The sequence below is a fragment of the Melanerpes formicivorus genome, unplaced genomic scaffold (genome assembly GCF_026170545.1).
Source record: "Melanerpes formicivorus ecotype bairdi unplaced genomic scaffold, bMelFor1.0.p_v2 SCAF_35, whole genome shotgun sequence".
NCBI lineage: Eukaryota > Metazoa > Chordata > Aves > Piciformes > Picidae > Melanerpes > Melanerpes formicivorus.
The window spans coordinates 8069832-8090236 of record NW_027142387.1 but is presented as its reverse complement, the minus strand read 5'-3'; the positions used below and the strand labels follow the sequence as shown (position 1 = coordinate 8090236).

The following is a 20405-nucleotide window of genomic DNA, read 5'->3' as shown; positions in this document are numbered from 1 at the left end:
GGTGCAGGGGAAAGGCAGAGGTGCAGGGGAAAGGCAGAGGTGCAGGGGAAAGGCAGAGGTGCAGGGGAAAGGCAGAGGTGCAGGGGAAAGGCAGAGGTGCAGGGGAAAGGCAGAGGTGCAGGGGAAAGGCAGAGGTGCAGGGGAAAGGCAGAGGTGCAGGGGAAAGGCAGAGGTGCAGGGGAAAGGCAGAGGTGCAGGGGAAAGGCAGAGGAGTGGCGTGGCCCGGGCCGGGCTCACCTGGTCCCGCCAGCCCGGGGCGCAGGCAGGTCCCCTCGCCTGCCCTGGCCGGAGGGGCGGGGAGATGCATGATGAAACTTAGCGGCGGGTTTCAACAGCAGCTTCTGGGGGCAGGGGAGGAGCCGGCACCGCCCGGAGCCGCCTTCCTCATCCCCCGCCGCGGCGAGGACGGTGCTTTTCCCTGCGCCTACAGCCACGACGGGGTAAGGCACCGCAGCGGGCGGCGGTTCTGGGCCGAGCCGAGCAGGGTCGGCAGTGGCGGCGGGAGAGGGGGAGGGTGCAGCAGGGCTGGAGGGCCCAGGGGCTGAACGAAGTCGTGCCAGGCGGCCTTCACGGAGAGCTGGCCGCCGCACCGGCCTCCCGCCGCCTCCGCGCCTTCCCCGGCTTGTGGGTGAGGGGGCGGCAGGCCCGGGAGTGCTGCGGCCCCGGGAGGAAGGGGTGGCCGCGTGGAGGGGCCTGGGGATACTGGGCGTGCGCGGAGGGAACCTACCCAGCTGTCTGCAGTCGCTCATTGGAAGCGTGCCGGAGACCGAGGCAGGCGGAGTGGCCCCAGGTGGTGGGAGAGCCCGGATCCATGTGCTGAGGTTCACAGCGCTGTCGCCTATCCAGCTGAGAAAAGCTGGGGGATAGCAATGTCGGTGCAGTGCCTTCTGCAGCCCCAGTGTCCCTGAGGCTGTGCGTTGTGGTTCTCTGAACCCTAACCCAAATGGCAGCCCGGGGCCGAGGTCCCCAGAGCCATCATTTGACTTGTAGGTCACAGCTTCAGCCCATCTCTGCCATTAGCTAGGGTTTAGAGAGCCACGGGGGCTGCAGGAGGCATGCCAAGGGGAGCACAACACCGCTCCCTCCACACCTTTCTTATCTGGCCCGCGCATTGTGCTGGGGAAGTCCAGCTTAAATCCACCTTCCAGTTCGAAATCGTTTCCCCTTGTCCTGTCGCTACAGGCCTTGATAAAAAGCCTGTTTTTCTGATAAGCCTCCTTTCCCTACTGAAAGACCTCAGACTGAAAGGACTGGTCACGTTTCTGCCGTTCATTCAAGGAAATGGCCTGAAATTGTGCCAGGGGAGGTTTAGGTTGGAGATGAGGAAAAATTTCTTTCCTGCAAGAGTGGTCAGGCATTGGAACAGGCTGCCCAGGGAGGTGGTGGAGTCACCATCCCTGGAGGTGTTAGAAAAAGCTTGTAGATACGGCCTTTTGGGACACGGTTTAGTGGGCATAGTGGTGTTGAGTGGATGCAAGAGGAGCTCTTCTCCAACTGAAACAATTCTGTGATTCTACAGATCATACCTGATGCCCAGTTTGAAAAAAAAAAAAAAATTATATATATATATCTCATAGACAACCTTGATGTGCCTGAAGGTGAAGTTAAGATTAGTTTCTTGCTGCCCAAAGGTTGTTTATTGTGCTTTGGGAAAACTGAGTTTTACCCCATGTTAGTAAGGTCTACTCTTTTCTTGGTCAGTCCTCGTGATAGCTGAGTGATTGCTATCTCTGTTTTCTAGGGTTTAGCTTTTACTTATAGAATCATAGAATGCATTGGGTTGGAAGGGACCCTTTAAGGTCATCTACTCCCAGCTCCCCTGCAGTAAGCAGGAATGTCCCCAATTAGATCAGCTTGCTCAGTGCCCCATCAAGCCTGATGTTGAATGTCTCCAGGAATCACGGCTTTCCACCACCTTCCTGTGCAAACTGTTAATATAATGTTGCTGTCTTTCTCAAACAGGTTCTCCTTCAGGTAGCTCAACAGCCTCACGATGTGTGGTATCTGGGCTCTGTTTGGGAGCGATGAATGCCTTTCTGTGCAGTGTCTAAGTGCCATGAAGATAGCACACAGAGGTCCTGATGCGTTCCGCTTTGAGAACGTCAATGGCTTCACCAACTGTTGTTTTGGTTTCCACCGCCTGGCAGTTGTTGATCAGTTATATGGTATGCAGCCCATCCGGGTGAAGAAATTCCCCTATCTGTGGCTGTGTTACAATGGAGAAATCTACAATTTCAAACAAGTAAGCCTTGTATAGATATAGGACATTCTGTTTTCTTTTGATTTCCACCTGGCAGGTGCTCAGAAAATGTTTATAACATGGCAGACTAGAATATCAGGAAAAAAATTTGAAGTTACCAAATAACTAGGATTTAAAAGGAAGTAAATTACCTCAACGGTCTGTGATTCAGTGGTGGTTTAGCTTAGCCTGTAATACTGAGAAATCGCCTGAGAAAGGCAACAAGAATTTGTATCTTCACTTTTGATCAGCTTAAAGGTGCATTCTTCCTTATCTCTTGGAGGATGGGAATTCCAAGCCTCTTTCTTGCCTCTTTCTCACCTTTTTCACTCTTTGGGATGCAAATGCTTTTAGATTGTCTTCCTCTTCCTGTAGGTCATTTTCCAAGCTGCTGAGTGTTGCATTTTATTACTGCATATCAATCAGGATTAGCAATATCACTTACATAAATGCGTAGCATGCATGCTTATGTATTTACATAAAAGCAGAAAGCACTAGGGAGATGATTCTAGTGTGGCAGCAAAGTCCTTGGGTGTCTGCGGCTTCAGGCAGATGATTTGAAAGGGTTTTGAGAACTACCTAAATAAGTCTTTTGGGCACAAAACAAGCAGGAACCCTAAAATTGTCTGAGTGTCCCTGTTCGTGTGATAGTGCTGCTGAATGTCCTCTGTGTGCCTCAGGCACACTTGTAAAGAGAAGTGATCCAGATCATCCAAATTTGGGGTACAAAGCATCTGACAATTATGACTGTTTCTGAATCATGTTGAAATTGAATGTTTAAAAGTTTTATGTATATATGTATAAATAATCTGAGGTGCTTTAGTACTGCTAAACTCACCTTTTTTAAAGTCTTGTTAGTTATGTCAGTGACATCAATAATGTTATTGGGAATTGGACTGCATAGGCTGGGGATTTTTCCTCTTTTTTTCCTCCCCAGTTTTCAGTATCTGGCTGTTTGAAAGGTGTGACATACACTGTGCCCTACAGCATGTGTGAAATGCGTTGTACCAACAGTCTGTAACACTTGTTGTGTTTTGCATTGTGGTTTTTCAGCTGTTGAAAGCAGTAAGAATTACTCTCAGTTGTGCTACACACAAAATCCCGAAGGGACTTTAATTTTGCAAAGCTTTTATTGCCATCTGCAGGAATTTGTTCAGTTTTTCTTATGACATGATCTGTCTTTATGAAGAGCTTTTTCTTGCAGGCTGGTGGCTGAACAGTCCCTAGGAAAGCATTACTGGTGAAACTGGCTTCTTGTTTAGGGCGATGGCTTAATTATTTTAATACTGACTCAGTTTGATCCATGACCTTGCCCCATAAATAACAAGTAAACCCAAAGAAGTTTATTTAAAATTCTAAAGAATTAGTTTTGTGTAGTTCTTGGTTTGTTTGTTTTACCAAAACCCCTTCCTTTCCTCTCTGGTAGATATTTGAAAGGATTTGGAGAGTAGCACCACAAGAACATGGAGAATATTTGGTGTGACTTAAGTCTGACAGCTGATTTCTTCCTCCCCCACTCCAGCTGTCTAGACAGAGTGAGTAGGTTAGTTTGAGGAATGGAGAAAGATGAGGCAGAAGGAAATTCTCTGTGCATTAAAAATAACAGTGAGGAATTGCAGTGACTACATAAATGATTTGAGACTACAATAAATAATGTCTGCATTTCTGGTCCTCTGTGGAGCTGTGGTGGTGTTTTTATTAGAAACAGTGACTGCCAGCTTCTGTCATTTCTCTGTGGGAGATGTAGAGACTTGGTCCTTCTGGGCACCAGGGCCATGGGTTTACATTTCAATATCCTCAGAAGTGGATCCCTGAAATCTTGCTCTCATGTGAATTGCTGAAGACTGTAGAGCCATGTACATTGTCTGAGAGATGATCCTGGATATTTTGAGACCAAAAGAATCATTTCCTTCTTTAGCAGAAATGTTTCTGTAACTTTTGATCTATGATCTTATTAATCAATTACATGAATGGTGCTTTTTCAATTCATGTCAACGTTTGCAAATGATCCTACATGTTTATCTTTGTATTTTCTTAGTTGCAGAAGCAGTTTGGATTTGAATATCAGACATTAGTGGATGGTGAGGTTATCCTTCATCTTTACAACAGAGGAGGAATAGAACAAACAGCATCTATGCTGGATGGTGTCTTTGCTTTCATCCTGCTGGATACTGCAAACAGAAAAGTCTTTCTGGCAAGAGATACCTATGGAGTCAGGCCACTCTTTAAGGTGCTGACTGATGACGGATTTTTGGGTGTCTGTTCTGAGGCAAAAGGTAATCCCAGTTGCGCTTAGTGCCTAAATAATCGTAGGTATTGCTGTTGGAGACTTCTTTCTCAGGCTTTTCTTTTTAGTATCAAAAGAAAGTGAGCTGTAAGTTCAGTAATAAATACATTTAGTAATTTATTTATTTATTTAGTAAATCTGTTTAGTAATCTAAGAACTATGCATCATTAAAAAGCCCTACAGATACTAAACCTCTAAGACGTTCATTTGTCCTTAGTAGCTCTGAAAGAACTTGCTTATTTAATTTTATAACTATTTATGATTTTACAGATGTATCATCATTATTTAATTTTATAATTCTGTCATCATAAGAATATTGAGCTCAAGATGTTTTATGTTCCCCCAGCTAAATGTAACCCATAGAGTTAGGCTAGATTTATGCTACAATAAATTGTATTGGAATTTGTTCCTGATGCTTGGTGTTGAACTGGTAAATGATGCCACATGAGCTGCAAATCAGTAAAAGGCAAGAATTTTAAAGCCCTACTGGCACTTCCTGCAGTTTGGGGTAATTTCTGTGGTGACACCTTTTATTTGATGGCAGTTGTTTTTTCCTTTGAGGTGACACATCCACTGCTTTTTGTTTCTTTAAGTAATTATCTCTAGTCTTGGCACTTGCATAAACAAATCCAAACAGTACCAAAAGGGAGTTTGTCTAAAATACACTTTGACTACAATTGATTTTCACAGTTACTTGTTTCCTCCATTTATCATAGAATGCCTTAGGTTGAAAGGAACCTCAGAGATCGTCTACTCCAGCCTCCCCACTGTGGGCTGGGATGCCTCTCAACTAGACTTGATTGTCCAAGGCCTATGAGGAGAGGCTGAGGGAGCTGGGATTGTTTAGCCTGGAGAAGAGGAGGCTCAGGGGTGACCTCATTGCTCTCTACAACTACCTGAAAGGTGGTTGTAGCCAGGAAGGGGTTGGTCTTTTCTCTCTAGCAACCAGAACCAGAACAAGGGGACACAGTCTCAAGCTGCACCAGGGGAAGTTTAGGCTTGAGGTGAGGAGAAAGTTCTTCACCGAGAGAGTTGTTAGCCTTTGGAATGTGCTGCCCAGGGAGGTGGTGGAGTCACTGTCCCTGGAGGTGTTCAAGAGGGGATTGGACGTGGCACTTGGTGCCATGGTCTAGTCATGAGGTCTGTGGTGACAGGTTGGACTCTGTGATCTTTGAGGTCTCTTCCAACCTTGGTGATACTGTGATCCAACCTCCGGCCTTGAACAGCCCCAGGGAGGAGGCATACACAACCTCCCTGGGCAACCTATTCCAGAGTGTCACCACCCTTATACTGGAGAACTTCTTCCTAAGATCCAGTCTGAACCTACTCTCCTTTAGCTTGAAACCATTCCCCTTGTCCTCTTGCTAGGAAACCCTTATGAAAAGTCCTTCTCCCGCCTTCCTGTAGGATTGAAAGGCAGCTCCAAGGTCCCCCTGGACTCTAGCCTGAATAATCCCAACTTCCTCAGCCTATCCTCATAGCAGAGGTGTTCCAGGACTTGGATCATCTTTGTGGTCCTCCTATGGACTTGCTCTAACAGATCTGTGTCCTTATGATGGGTACACCAGAAACAGACCCAGTATTTGAGGTGGGAATATATCAGTTTAATTATCTGGCTCCAGTGTAGGCTAATTCCTGTGATAGTAGTACTGTGAACTAGAGCTGTGCCATCTCTGCTTCTTAGGGACTGTATCCTGTAACCACAGTGAATTACCAGTCCCCATGGTACCACAGTTCAGTATCTTTTTTGTGGAGTTCCTCACAGGGCATCCTGATGATCAGCAGGTGCATAACTTCCTCTTTCACAAGAGGAATGGAAATGAGTTTTGGCTATAAGTCTGATTCCTGGTATTTAGTAGCTGTGGGAGATATTAGTCTGGAACTGATGAGTTATGAAATCACTAAATCAATGTCAATTAAGCTGTCACTCCAGTGGTATCTTTTTACTACAAACTCTTCATTAGCTTGACTAGACTTAGTTTTAAACACAAAATCAGTTGTTAATTGGCATTTGAATTCTCCTATGCATGTTAAACCTTGACCTGGACATCATGTAGTCAATTAGAGAAGTGCTTTTAATGCTCACAGGGCTTAAATTGCTACTTGGCAATCAGTAAAACTTGCTGGCTTCCTTTTTCTACTATCTGCATCAGCTCGAGATGGCTCAGAACTGTGTGTGCAACTGTCAAGAAGAATCATGCTCTAACCAGGACAGGCTGTGACTCAAAATGATGCTTATTTTTAATACCAAATTTAGAACTTGGAGAAAATTTTATTTATACTTTTAAGACAGAGGTGAGCTATAACATCCTAGCTCAGAAAGTGACTTACTTGGTATTTTTCCCCCCCATTTTACCTGTAGGACTTATCAACTTAAAGCATTCGACATCCTTGTCTTCTAAAGTGGAACCGTTTCTGCCAGGTCATTATGAAGTGTTGGATTTAAAGCCTTCTGGCAAGGTTGCATCAGTGGAACTGGTAAAATTTCATAGCTATAGAGATGAGCCACTCCATGCTGCGTGTGACACAGTGGAAGCTCTGCCTTCAGGTAATCCAGCAAAGCACTGGCACCTTCTTCTGATTCAAGTGAAAATATAAGAATCTTTTAATATGAAATTTGTATTGATTGGTTTGAAAAAGTGACATTTAAAGGGAAAAACAAACTCTGGAAGAACCTTCATAATGTAGGGATTTGAGAACAGTTTGTAGGTAGCCATATACAAAGATGAACTTGCAAACTGTCAAGGGAAATGGAGACAGATGTCTTTTGTTTCTTAGGAGCATAATCCAGCAAGGTCTAAATAACACTTGTTGGATTTATTTTTTTTCTCTGTACTTTTCTTTTCTGGTCAGGCTTTGATCTTGAAACAGTGAAGAGCAACATCCGTATTCTGTTTGAAAATGCTGTTAGAAAACGTTTGATGGCTCACAGGAGGATTGGTTGTCTTCTGTCAGGTAAGCAGCAAAAAATCACAATGATTATTCCCTATTTTATCTCCTTTTTGCTAATCCTATGCTAGTTAGAAGTATACTGGCTGCTCTGCTGTGGTGTACCCCAAATCTTCATTTAGAGCAGAGAACTTCTTCATTTGTGATTAAAGATTCTTAGTTTACAAATGTCTTGTAAGTCTTAGGCTTTTAAAGCTTACTCTGGGCTGGCATGTAGGTTTGTTGAGATACTGAGCTAAAAATGGACAGTTAAAAATACTCAGAGGAAAGAAATGTAATTTTCCTGTTAAAAAATCACCTTGTATGTGCTTAAATGTATAAGACTTATGCTTAAGTTGGTCTCTAAAAAGAAAACATAATTATTATAACCTATTCCAGTCCTCATCACCCTCACAGGGAATAATTTCTTCCTGATGGCTAATCTTAATCTAGTCTACTCCAGTGTGAAGCCATTACCTTTTCTTCTGTCATTCCATGTGTTTGTAAAAAGTCTCTCTCCTGGAGGCTCCCTTCAAAGTTGCTGTAAAGTCTCCCTGGGGCTTTCTCTTTTCCATGCTGCAGGATCCCCTCTCTCTGTGTGCGTCCTCATTTCTCTACAGTTGCCTGATTGTCTTGTTAAGCAAAGGCAAATTATTGATGATCTGGATGAGGGCATTGAGTCCATCATCAGTAAATTTGCTGATGACACCAAGCTGGGGGCAGGAGTTAATCTGCTGGAAGGTAGAGAGGCTCTGCAGAGAGACCTCGACAGGCTGGACAGATGGGCAGAGTCCAAGGGCATGAGATTTAACACATCCAAGTGCCGGGTTCTGCACATCGGCCACAACAACCCCATGCAGTGCTACAGGCTGGGGTCAGAGTGGCTGGAAAGCAGCCAGGCAGAGAGGGACCTAGGGGTGCTGGTTGATGGTAGGCTGAACATGAGCCTGCAGTGTGCCCAGGCAGCCAAGAGGGCCAATGGCATCCTGGCCTGCATCAGGAACAGTGTGGCCAGCAGGAGCAGGGAGGTCATTCTGCCCCTGTACACTGCACTGGTTAGGCCACACCTCGAGTACTGTGTTCAGTTCTGGGCCCCTCAGTTTAGGAAGGATGTTGACTTGCTGGAACGAGTCCAGAGAAGGGCAACAAAGTTGGTGAGGGGTTTGGAACATAAGCCCTATGAGGAGAGACTGAGGGAGCTGGGGTTGCTTAGCCTGGAGAAGAGGAGACTCAGGGGTGACCTTATCACTCTCTACAACTACCTGAAGGGAGGTTGTAGACAGGCGGATGTTGGTCTCTTCTCCCAGACAGCCAGTACCAGAACAAGAGGACACAGTCTCAGGCTGTGCCAGGGAAGGTTTAGGTTGGATGTTAGGAAGAAGTTCTATACAGAAAGAGTGATTGCCCTTTGGAATGGGCTGCCTGGGGAGGTGGTGGAGTCGCCATCACTGGAGGTTTTCAGGAGGAGACTTGATGGGGTGCTTGGTGCCATGGGTTAGCTGTTTGGGTGGGTTGGATTGGTTGATGGGTTGGACACGATGATCTTGAAGGTCTCTTCCAACCTGGTTTATCCTATTCTAAGACAAATGTGGACTTGTACAAGAAGTATCTTGGGTTCACAGGGCTTAAAAATGAAGCCCACTCATGTGATTCCACTATTTAGGTTTGATGTCCCTAAGAGGAGACAAAAAACAAATCAAATACTTAACTTTTTTTTTGGCAGGGGGATTAGATTCCAGTTTAGTTGCAGCTGTTCTTCTGAAACTGATGAAAGAAATGAATATCACTTATCCATTACAAACCTTTGCAATTGGAATGGAAAACAGTCCTGACTTACTGGCTGCCAGAAAGGTACAGTAAAATGTTGCTCTTGGTTTGTTCTGAGCTGCTGAGTGTTACATGGTGCATAGTAATGGTGCTAGCTTCACACTATGATAGCAATACCAAACATTCATCACAGTATCACAAAGGTTGGAAGAGACCTTGAGGATCATTGAGTCCAACCTATCAACACAGACCCCATGACTAGACCATGGCACCAAGTGCCACGTCCAATCTCCTCTTGAACACCTCCAGGGATGGTGACTCCACCACCTCCCTGGGCAGCACGTTCCAATGACGAATGACTCGCTGGGTGAAGAACTCCCTCCTCACCTCGATTCTAAACCTCCCCTGGCGCAGCTTGAGACTCTATGTACAGCTATGATGTAAGATCAGTTTGCTGTAAACCATTTAGTACAACATTTGCTGCTTAGTTAAATCTTCAGAAAGAGATAATTGAGCCATACTTCTTTTGTCTTGCTTTTGGAAGGTTTTCACAGCAGACTGCCATTGCATTGTTAACCCAAAGGACAATGCTTCAGGGTGATTTCAGTTCTGCCTCTGAGTTTCAGGGTAAATCTCCATGCTGTGGTTCCTATGCTTATGGCATTTGTGTACATGTTAAATATTTTAAGTTAGTTGTTAGTTTATTGAATTGAGAGCCTTGTACAAACTGATTGGCATTTGGGGTACCCTTTCAGGTATCCAGCCTGTCATGGCTTTTGAGCTGCTTTTTGTCGTTAGCACAAATACCTGGAGCCTCTCCAGATTCAGTTATGCTTTGGGCAAGCAACTGGATGGTCCAATGTAATCATTGATTGAATACTGTAATTAGTGAGACTGTTCTCTCTGAATGCAAGTCAGAGGGGCTGCTACAGTGTCATCCTTTTTGGCCTAACATCATTGAATTCTCACTGGGGCAGAAAGGAGCTGATGCTGTCATTCAATTTGTGTGTTTTAAACACAGGCTATGTTTAAAAAGTGTTTTAATTGAAAAGCAATAAATAGTTGTGACCTTTTCCAAACAGGTGGCAGCACATATAGGCAGTGAACATCATGAAGTCATATTTAATTCTGAAGAGGGAATTCAGGCAATAGAGGATGTTATCTTCTCCTTGGAAACCTATGACATAACAACAGTGAGAGCTTCAATTGGTAAGAGTTGTGTTCATAGAAATCTTTGCTTTATCTAACCCTGATAAAATCTTATGTAAAATCATGGAGTCATCTTACTAGATCCTGTAGCTCTCACAGAACCTAGGAATTGGTACTCCCAAGTTCTGCTCCTCAGTTTTCACACAATCAGAGTGGTAGGGGTTAGAAGGGACATCTGGAGATCATCTAGTCCAATTGCACTGCTACAGCAGACTCCACAGCTTCTCTGGGCAGCCTGCCCCAGTGCTCTGACACCCTCAAAATATTGAAGTTCTTTCTTATGTTTAGCTCAAACCTTCTGGTTCTAATCTGTGTCCATTTTCCCATGTCCTATCCTGTCTTGTCTGTGATACCACACCAAGCCAAAACCAGTTATCAGTTTCAAAGCCACTGCTTGTACAAAACAGTTGTAAAGAGCTGTTCCTGAGGCTTTGGGATGTAGAACAAGTTATATGAGAAAGAAACTAGATCTACAGGTGTAGCTTTTCCCTTCTGATAAGTGTGAACCTTGGAAGAAGGGGGAAAATTTACAGCTTATCTGAGGTATTCAATGTTATGATAGCCAAATGATTACGATTACCCTTGCATCATTTTAATAGTAAAGTGAACTATTTCTTGTCACTTTCTATGTGTACTCAAGCCAGGTAGACTTCTTGTAATGTATGTTTGATTCTGAGAAACTAAGGAAGCCACCAGGCATTTCTTATAAAGGGTTGCCAACCTCCTAAGATTGAAAAATCTTAAGCCAGTGCAACCTTCTGTGCAAATGCCAGCTGCAACATTTCACCTACTTCATCTTGCATCAGCCTAAAACATTGTTTTAAAGTTAGGAAGCCAAATAGGCAACACAGTTGTGACAACCCAGGTGCCTGTGTGGGATTTTGGTACATGAAGGTAAGATTTTTGCGATGAGAAATACTGTGTTCCTTTGAGAAAAACAACAAAGCCACCTTTCAGCAGCTTCTTAGTGTGAGAAAATAATGAATTAAAACCCTTTTGTTAAGGTCTCTGATATTGTTTGGAAAGATGCAATGAAGGCAAGGCTTAATTCTGGTTAATAAATAATTATATAAAATTTAAATAACTGGGGGAGGGGAGAAAAGACTTCATCAAGTTGAACCCACGGTGACAGCAACTTTTGCTGGGAGTTTTGTTCTGCAAAGCTCAAAAGGACTGTGCAGGAGTTAATCATAGGCTTAATTTCAAACTGAGTCAGAACAACTCCTCCTTGTGTTCCCACGTGAATTCTCCTGCATTCCCAGGATCACAGAAAGACATCTTTCTGATATTTTGAGGGCTAAGCATTAAGCACAGAGTCTGGAGTCATTTGCAGCTCTTAGTGCAGCTGTCGGTGGCTTTGAATGACAATGAGATGTTGTGATAGCGTATTGCAGTTGTTTGCTACAGAAGAAAGTAATACAGGAGAGACACTTGTAAACTGCTAGATCCAAAACTGTTAGCTGTTTGTAGCATCATATATATATGATGCATATGTGTAGCTATATTTTAATACCTTCATCTATTTTATTTTTTTTTAAGGTATGTATCTTGTCTCCAAATATATACGGAAAAAAACGGACAGTGTGGTCATTTTTTCCGGAGAAGGATCAGATGAGCTGACACAAGGATATATATATTTTCACAAGGTAAATGTATTCTCTATACAGAAAGCTACTCAGCAGCTCATTCTCCCCTTCAGTGGGAAAAAACCTATGGAGACTTCAAGGTGTGATGCTTGCGAGTTGTCACAGCCATGGATTTGTTTGAGGCCCCCTGAGGTAGAGTTGGGGTTGTTGAGTTTGGAGAAGAGGAGGCTCCAAGGAGGCCTTATTGTGGCCTTCCAGTATCTGAAGGGAGCCTACGAGAAAGCTGGTGAGGGACTTCTTAGGATGTTGGTTAGTGATAGGACTGAGGAATGAATCTAAGCTAGAGGAGGGGAGACTTAGATTAGACATTAGGAAGAAGTTATTAACCAAGAGGCTGGTGAGACACTGCGACAGGTTGCCCAGCAAGGTGGTGGAATCCCCATCCCTGGAATTTTTTAAGGCCAGGCTGGTGGTGGCGGCTCTGGGCAGCCTGATCTAGTGGAGGGTGTCCATGCCTGTGGTCGGGGGGTTGGAACTAGATGATCCTTGAGGTCCCTTCCAACCCTGACAATTGTATGATTCTGTGAAAATCCTAGGGGGTTAATTTATTCACCTTCCTGAGATTTATTTACTGTATGTAGCTTTTGTTATTTCTGAGATCACTCTGTGATGACTGCAACTGAAGCACAGAGCAGCAAATGCTGGTTCTTGCAGTGCAGCTGCATTATGTCTATGTGCTACATACCTATGTCTGGTTACAGGCACCATCTCCTGAGGAAGCTGCAGAAGAAAGTGAGAGGCTCCTGAAGGAGCTCTACCTGTTTGATGTCCTCCGTGCAGACAGAACCACTGCAGCACATGGGTAAAACAATCTTTGGATGTTGGGAACTTGTGGTATTTAAAACCCCAAAAAGCTCTTTAAAAAGTTCTGCTGCTGTTGAGGAAATTGCAGCATTCACTGTTAACTTGTTACTGTTTGAATTAAGTGATTGAGCATATCGTGATGTAGGATAATTTTATTCATGCTGTCTGGGTTTAAACTACTCCAGGATGATCATATTAGCAAATAGAGTGCACCCTGTGCTCTGCTTGAGTTCTGTATCCTGTTTAGTTTGGAAAAGAGAAGGCTGAGAGGAGATCTTATTAATGTTTATAAGTATCTGAAGGGTGAGTGTAAAGAAGAAGGGGCCAGGCTTTTTTCAGTGGTGTCCTGGGATGGGACAAGGGACACTGGATACAAACTGGAGCACAGGAGGTACCACCTCAACATGAAGAAAAACTTCTTTACTTTAAGGGTGACAGAGCACTGGAACAGGGTGCCCAGATAGGTTGTGAAGTATCATTCTCTGGAGACTTTCAAGACTCATTTGGATGTGTTCCTGTGCAACCTGCCCTAGGTGATCCTGCTTGGGCAGGGGTTTTATATATGCCACTGGTGTGGGACAGAACTTATGCAGATGGTGCAGATTCATAGTGTCCCCATGGGTTCCTTTTCATTGTTTCTTGAAAACAAATGTGGATTTCAGCAGTGACAGCAGAAATCCTTCACAGATGCATCTTCACAAATGCTGATGCAAATCCCAGTGAGCACCTCATTAGTTCTCTGAGGGCAACAGGGTTTATTTTCTTTTTAAATGTGCTTCTGCTTACTTGGAACAATAGTTGTTGCAAACCCAGAAGGACTCTAAATAGTCTTTGAATCCACTGCAGTAGCAGCTGTCCAGCAGATGGCATCATAAATCCTTGATATCTTTATTGAATCTGTGCAGGCCATACACTTTGCTTTCCAAATTGATTCATTGCTTGCAGATAGTTGTGAATATTTAAGTGAAACTTCTGAATAGAACCAGAACACCTTGTGTGTATGTGAAAGACAGGGAAAGCATAACTGTTATGGAATGCTGCTTACTACCCATGCTGAGGGACCTAGGGTTGCTCACTCCAGAGAAGAGAAGACTCCAGGGGTACTTTAGAGCTGTCTTCCAATACCTGAAGGGATTGTACGGGAAGGCTGGAGATGGAGTTTTCATAAGGGTTTCCTAGCAATAGGACAAAGAGGGAATGGTTTTAAGCTGAGAGTAGGTTCAGACTGAATATTAGGAACAAGTTCTTTAGTATGAGGGTGGTGGGAGTCTGGAATAGGTTGCCCAAGGAAGTTGTAGATGCCTCCTTCCTGGGGTTGTTCATGGCCAGGTTGGATGGGGCCTTGAGCAGCCAAGTCTAGCTGGGAGGCCCTGCCCATGTTGGAGAGGTTGGAGTAGATGATCTCTGAGGTCCCTTCCAACCTAAACCATTCTGTGAATTTGTAAGTAGATTGCTGTTGGATTGATTCAATGTCTTTTGTATTTGTTTCCCCTGTTTAGTCTTGAACTAAGAGTCCCATTTTTGGATCATCGGTTTACTTCCTATTATTTATCCCTACCAGCAGAGCTGCGAGTCCCAAAGGTGCGTAAAAATGGGGTGGGACCCAAGTGTGGGCTTACAGATTCACTGATACTTGTCCTAAGCATCACCAAATGGTGAATGGTGCCACATCCAGCTGGCAGCCAGGTACTAGTGGTGTCCCCCAGGGATCAGTGCTGGGCCCCATCCTGTTCGATATCTTTACTGATGATCTGGATGATGGGGTGCTTGGTGCCATGGTTTAGTTGATTAGATGGTGTTGGATGATAGGTTGGACACAATGATCTTGAGGGTCTCTTGAACACACGACCTTCCCATTAAGGGTCTGATGCACTACCAACTGAGCCACCTGAGGGGGAAAAAGAGAGCTGCCCCCCCTGCGTAGTTGGCAGGATTCGAACCTGCGCGGGGAAACCCCAATGGATTTCTAGTCCATCGCCTTCACCACTCGGCCACAACTACCTGTGCTTCCAACCTGCTCTGCTCTGCTCTGCTCTGCTCTGCTCTGCTCTGCTCTGCTCTATTCTATTCTATTCTATTCTATTCTATTCTATTCTATTCTATTCTATTCTATTCTATTCTATTCTATTCTATTCTATTCTACTGAATTCAGTGGTGAAGTTCTCTACCTAAAGTCAAACATGCTCTTAAATATTTTACTGAATTATTGGTGCTAGTGGGAAGCCTTTTATCTTCAGACTGTCTGAAAGGAAACCATCTTTTAGATGTTTAAAGTCAGGTCTTTGCACTGCAGTTCCTGTGACTCACAATGTTGTTGTTTGTTCTGCAAACAGAATGGAATTGAAAAATACCTTTTAAGACAGTCCTTTGAAGATTCCAATTTGCTCCCCAAAGAAATACTCTGGAGACCTAAAGAAGCTTTCAGTGATGGCATAGCCTCAGTAAAGAAATCCTGGTTTTCTATTCTTCAGGACTATATTGATCAACAGGTACAAAACCACTTTCTTTTTTTTCTTTCACATATAGGTGTAATAGATATGGCTGCCAAGGAGAGGCAGCTCACATAGTTGGAAGACTAAATCTGGATGTGACAAGTAACTTGAGCTTCATGATGGAGTAGCAAGATGAAGTTTAGTCAGTGGTCTTCTATGTATCTGAGTTGGTTAAAGGCATTTGAAATCCTAGACACAAAGAAATGCCAGATCCTGACAGAAGTGACTGTTGAAGGAAAGTAACATCATTTAGATATCTGGATTGTAAATTAGATTGTGTTGTAAACACAATTTTGGGGTTTCACACAAAGCAGCTGCTTCAGCTGAAGGCACTTACATGACCTTAGTCTGCAGCTGAGTAACAGCGTAATGGCTTTGTAATGCCCTTTGTTGTTTGTCATTTGTTGTTGTTTTTTAACCCAGCCATACCTAGGTAAGCCCTTTCTGCTTGCATTACTAACCTGTGAAGACTTACAGCATTCTGGCTCTGGACAAAGGATAATACCTGTGGTGTACAGGGGTGGTTTAATCATCAAGAGAAAGGAATAGCACTCAATTTACACCAGAGATATGTTACACAGAAATGTGTATAGTCAAACCTGGGTACAGGTGTTTGTGTGTTCTGTCACCAACTGCTTGTTTTCATTTTGCTTTCTGTATATCTACAGGCAAGGAAGGCAACAGTGTTGTGCCACCTGTACTGAGCATTGGTGTGGCAGGGGCAAGTTTATTTCATGGCTGTGAAGAGTTAGTGTGTTGGCAGTGGAAGCTGCTGTAGAAATTGCCTCAACTGGTGTTAACTATTCATCTTCCCTTTCTTAGCCAACTTAGCAACCACAGGTGTCCCTGACTCTGCATCCCAGATCTTTTGTTCAGAACAAGCTGTGAGCTGAAAAAAACCATCCAGGAAGCTACTTAACATGACAAAAAGACTGCTTTAAGTTGTTCCTACTGGCTCACAGCAAAGAGAGGGATAGGAAAGAAGTTTTTATGAACTTCCTAACAAAGATGATGGAGCCCAAAGAGAAATGGGCTCCACGTATAATACAGAGAGAAATATTAACAGCACTGGGAATATAGTTATGTTTTCCTAAAGATTAAGGGACCCTATGACAAAGATTCACTTGTTAGAAACCTCTGCCTCCAGAAGAGACTTTTTACTTTAAATCCTGTGGACATTCAGTGGTTGATGATCTTTGTACATCTTCAACTTGCAGCAAATTGCCTTGTAAAAGTTTGAATGTACTTGCAGCTTAACTGGAGTTTTGCTTCTTTCTATAGGTTGATGACCTTCTGCTGGAAAAGGCATCAGAGAAATACCCTTTCAATCCTCCAAGAACAAAAGAAAGTTACTACTACCGCCAGATCTTTGAGAAACACTACTCAGGGAGAAGCAACTGGTTGCCTCACTACTGGATGCCAAGATGGGTTAAAGCTACTGATCCTTCTGCTCGAACCTTGAAACATTACAAGTCTGCTGCCCAAGAATAGGCTGGTGAAATGATCCCCCCAAACAGAAGTGCTGCAAGCAATTTGCATGCACTCTGCTTCAAAAAAAAAAAGCAAAAGAAAAAAAGGCAACCACCATAAAAAAAAAAACCCAAACAAAAAAAACCCCACCACAAGCAAACAAAACACCCAACTGCAAAAGAGAACCAACCAATCAAAAAAAAACCCAAATAAACCAAAACAGAAAAAGAAAGGGGGGAAAAACCCCACACATTAAAAAGAAAACAAAAAGGGGGGGAGGAAAAAGGAAAAAAATAACAAAACACAAATAAATTATGCAAACCTAAAGCCTAAATGATCTTTAAGGTGCATTTTGACAATGCTATTGGAAATAAGAGCTTTCTGTGGTTATTGTACTGTTAAAATTTCATCCTGCTGTACCAGAAGTTTGTAATTGAGGGGAAAATATCTTTCTGGACAAGAAACTACCTTATTTTGGCAGCTCTGCTCCTTATGTGACTTTGATTGTATTCATTTGCCTTGCAGTCATTTAATATATTTTAATATGAGCTCTGTTTTGAGGACTTGAATAAGGCAAAATGATGGAAACTGCTGCAGACCCTCTGAGCTAAGAGGGATTGGACTCTCATTAGAGATTTCATAGAACCATAGAATGGTCTGGGTTGGAAGGGACCTCTAAAGGTCAGCTAGTCCAACCCCCTCTGCAGTAAGCAGGGGCATCCTCTGCTAGATCAGGTTGCCCAGAACCATGTTGAGCCTCACCTTGAATATCTTCAGGGATGGGGCCCCAACGACCTCCCTGGGCAACCTGTTCCAGTGTGTCACTCCCCTCATGGTATGGATTTGTGTTCCTGGCTGTTTGATTTGGATTGTCTGTCTCTATAACTCTGCTCTGAAACATTCCTGAGAACCTTGATCTGGTTTTCAAAAGGTCTTCAGGTGTTCATAGCTATGCAGAGTTGCTTACTGGAGTTTATAAGGCTGGGGCTGAGTGTTAATGAAATGAAAGGAAATCTTAGTTGTTACTGGGAAGCCACCAGTTGGCTGGGTGCAATTCTTATAAATGTCTGGAGATACTGGGACTGTTACCAAAGAGCAGAACGGACAATAGAAGCCAAGTTAAGTCTTTGTTTCTAAGTCAAGGGCTTCAGTTTTAGTATGTATTTATTACTCTTGCAAACAGAGTAATAACTGGGTGATTTGTGTCAGTCTGGGAGTTGCATGACTTAAGTATTTTAAGGGATTTTCCACTTCTTGTGAGAGTCTTTCCACCTGTGTGATGGGAAGGTGGAGTGTTGGTGATGGCTCAACTACACGTGGTCAGCTGTATGGAGAACCAACCCTGTTACCCCTAGATTTATTCAGGAAAAAGTTTTGCTGAGGACAATGGGATGAGACAACCTGCTTGGAAAAAAAATGGAGAAAGAAAGAAAAAAAGCAAAAGCTTCTTCAGGAACACAAGAACTTCTAGTGATCTACTGAAGGACACATGACTTTTTACCCAGGACAACTTTTTATTGACTACTTGGGCACAAGGGGGCAGTTTTAAAGGTAACTTAAACATAAAGATGGTCAAGAAATATAACTGAGCTGCAGATTGACTTGATTAGTTAGCATCATGCTTTGCATGAAGACAAGTCTAGGTTATTGTCCATCTTGACTAGGAAACCAAAGCCAATTGTTATTTAAAAGACAAAATATAAGCAATTCTGGTTTAAAATCTTCATAAACTGATTATTTATTACTTCCCCAAATTCTGTGTTTGAATCTTTATTTCAGAAACCTTCCTGAAACCCCTTGGTGGTACCACAGACCTCATGAGCTGTCCAGCTATGGCCGTTAGTGGCCACATCCCGATGTGAACTTGCACATAACAACATGGACCTGAGAGGAACAGGTCCAGAGGAGGGCCACAAAAACCATCAAGAGGGCTGGAACACCTCTGCTGTGAGGACAGGCTGAGGGAGCTGGGGTTGTTCAGCCTGGAGAACAGAAGGTTCCAGGGAGACCCAAGAGCAGCCTTCCAACCTGTAGGGTTCTTGCAGTGGATAAAATAGTGGTAGGGGGGTATTGATTGGGTTTTATTAATTGTTTGTGGGGTTTTTTTTTTGCTTTGGATTGGTTAAATTATTAAATTATGTTTTCACTGCAATCTTTTTCTGAGGAAGGAGAAATAAACTTTTATATCCCAGAGAGACCACCCCAGTGACACCGATGCTCTTCATCTTTTGAATAAACCCTACCTGCTATTTTAACCTCCAGTTAATTGGTTTGTGTGGTATGATACTGACCATGTCCACATCCAAGTGTCCCTGTCAGTGGCTCTCAAGGGCAGCTCCCCAGTACAAACCAGCATGTAAGAACTGGGGAGCACTTGACAGGATTTAATGCTGTACAGTCATGGGATTGTTTTGGTTGGAAGAGACCTTTCAGATCAAGTCCAGCCATTGATTCACCACTGCCAGGTCACCACTAAACCATCACAGTGTAACAAAGGTTGGAAAGGACCTCGAGGATCATCGAGTCCAACCTATCAACACAGACCCCATGACTAGACCATGGCACCAAGTGCCACGTCCAATCTCCTCTTGAACACCTGCAGGGACGGTGGCTCCACCACCTCCCTGGGCAGCACATTCCAATGCCGAATGACTCGCTCGGTGAAGAACTTTCTCCTCACCTCGAGTCTAAACCTCCCCTGGCGCAGCTTGAGACTGTGTCCTCTTGTTCTGGTGCTGGTTGCCTGGGAGAAGAGGCCAACCCCTTCCTGGCTACAACCACCTTTCAGGTAGTTGTAAAGGGCAATGAGGTCACCCCTGAACCTCCTCCAGGCTAAACAATCCCAGCTCCCTCAGCCTCTCCTCATAGGGCTTGTGCTCAAGGCCTCTCCCCAGCCTTGTTGCCCTTCTCTGGACACATTCAAGTGTCTCAATGTCCTTCTTAAACTGAGGGGCCCAGAACTGGACACAGTACTCAAGGTGCAGGTCTAACCAAAGCAGAGTACAGGGGCAGAATGACTTCCCTGCTCCTGCTGGCCACACTATTCCTAATGCAGGCCAGGATGCCATTGGCCCTCTTGGCCACCTGGGCACACTGCTGGCTCATGCTTAGGCGGCTGTCGATCAGCACCCCCAGGTCCCTCTCTGTTTGGGAGCTCTCCGGCCACTCCAACCCCAGGCTGTAGCTCTGCATGGGATTGCCGTAGCCAAAGTGCAGCACTCGGCACTTGGACTTGTTGAATGCCATCCCATTGGACTCTGCCCATCTGTCCAGTCTGTCGAGGTCCCTATGCAGAGCCTTTCAACCATGTCCCTCGTTACTGTGTCCACTTGGCTTTTCAATCCCTCCAAGGATGGGGACTCCACCACTTCCCTGGGCAGCCTGTTCCAGGTCTTGACAACACTCTCATGGAAAAACTTTTTCTTAATGTCCAACCTAAACCTCCCCTGGTGCCGCCTTGGGGACCTTTGACCTGCTAGGCAGAGATTTTTGGATGTCATGGTTTGAAATGAAACAAAATGTTTGCAACTGTGTTTAAAATCACAGGGAAGTGTAAAAGCAGC

The 20405-nt window shown here is 44.1% G+C and overlaps 1 protein-coding gene and 1 non-coding gene across 2 annotated transcripts; one reads left to right on the top strand and one right to left on the bottom strand.

The window, feature by feature from the left end:
• Positions 1–341: 341 nt before the first annotated feature.
• On the top strand, positions 342–19037 carry ASNS (asparagine synthetase (glutamine-hydrolyzing)). The gene is made up of 12 exons (XM_068157075.1): positions 342–440; positions 1963–2242; positions 4278–4515; positions 6889–7074; positions 7380–7481; positions 9178–9305; positions 10304–10430; positions 11970–12076; positions 12778–12878; positions 14380–14461; positions 15214–15369; positions 16654–19037. Exons 2-12 carry the CDS (start codon positions 1994–1996, stop codon positions 16861–16863), a joined length of 1686 nt encoding a protein of 561 aa, XP_068013176.1. The 5' UTR covers positions 342–440; positions 1963–1993; the 3' UTR covers positions 16864–19037.
• TRNAS-AGA (transfer RNA serine (anticodon AGA)) lies at positions 14800–14881 on the bottom strand. Its single transcript has one exon. It is a non-coding gene; the product is annotated as a tRNA-Ser (tRNA).
• Positions 19038–20405: the final 1368 nt, after the last annotated feature.

What these genes read in the sequence shown, in the direction of transcription:
- ASNS (XM_068157075.1), top strand. Translation starts at nt 1,994, where the DNA reads ATGTGTGGTATCTGGGCTCTGTTTGGGAGCGATGAATGCCTTTCTGTG. An exon ending in AGTGGAAGCTCTGCCTTCAG is followed by an intron (nt 7,075 to 7,379) that starts GTAATCCAGCAA and finishes TTTTCTGGTCAG; the next exon opens with GCTTTGATCTTGAAACAGTG. An exon ending in GATTGGTTGTCTTCTGTCAG is followed by an intron (nt 7,482 to 9,177) that starts GTAAGCAGCAAA and finishes TTTTTTTGGCAG; the next exon opens with GGGGATTAGATTCCAGTTTA.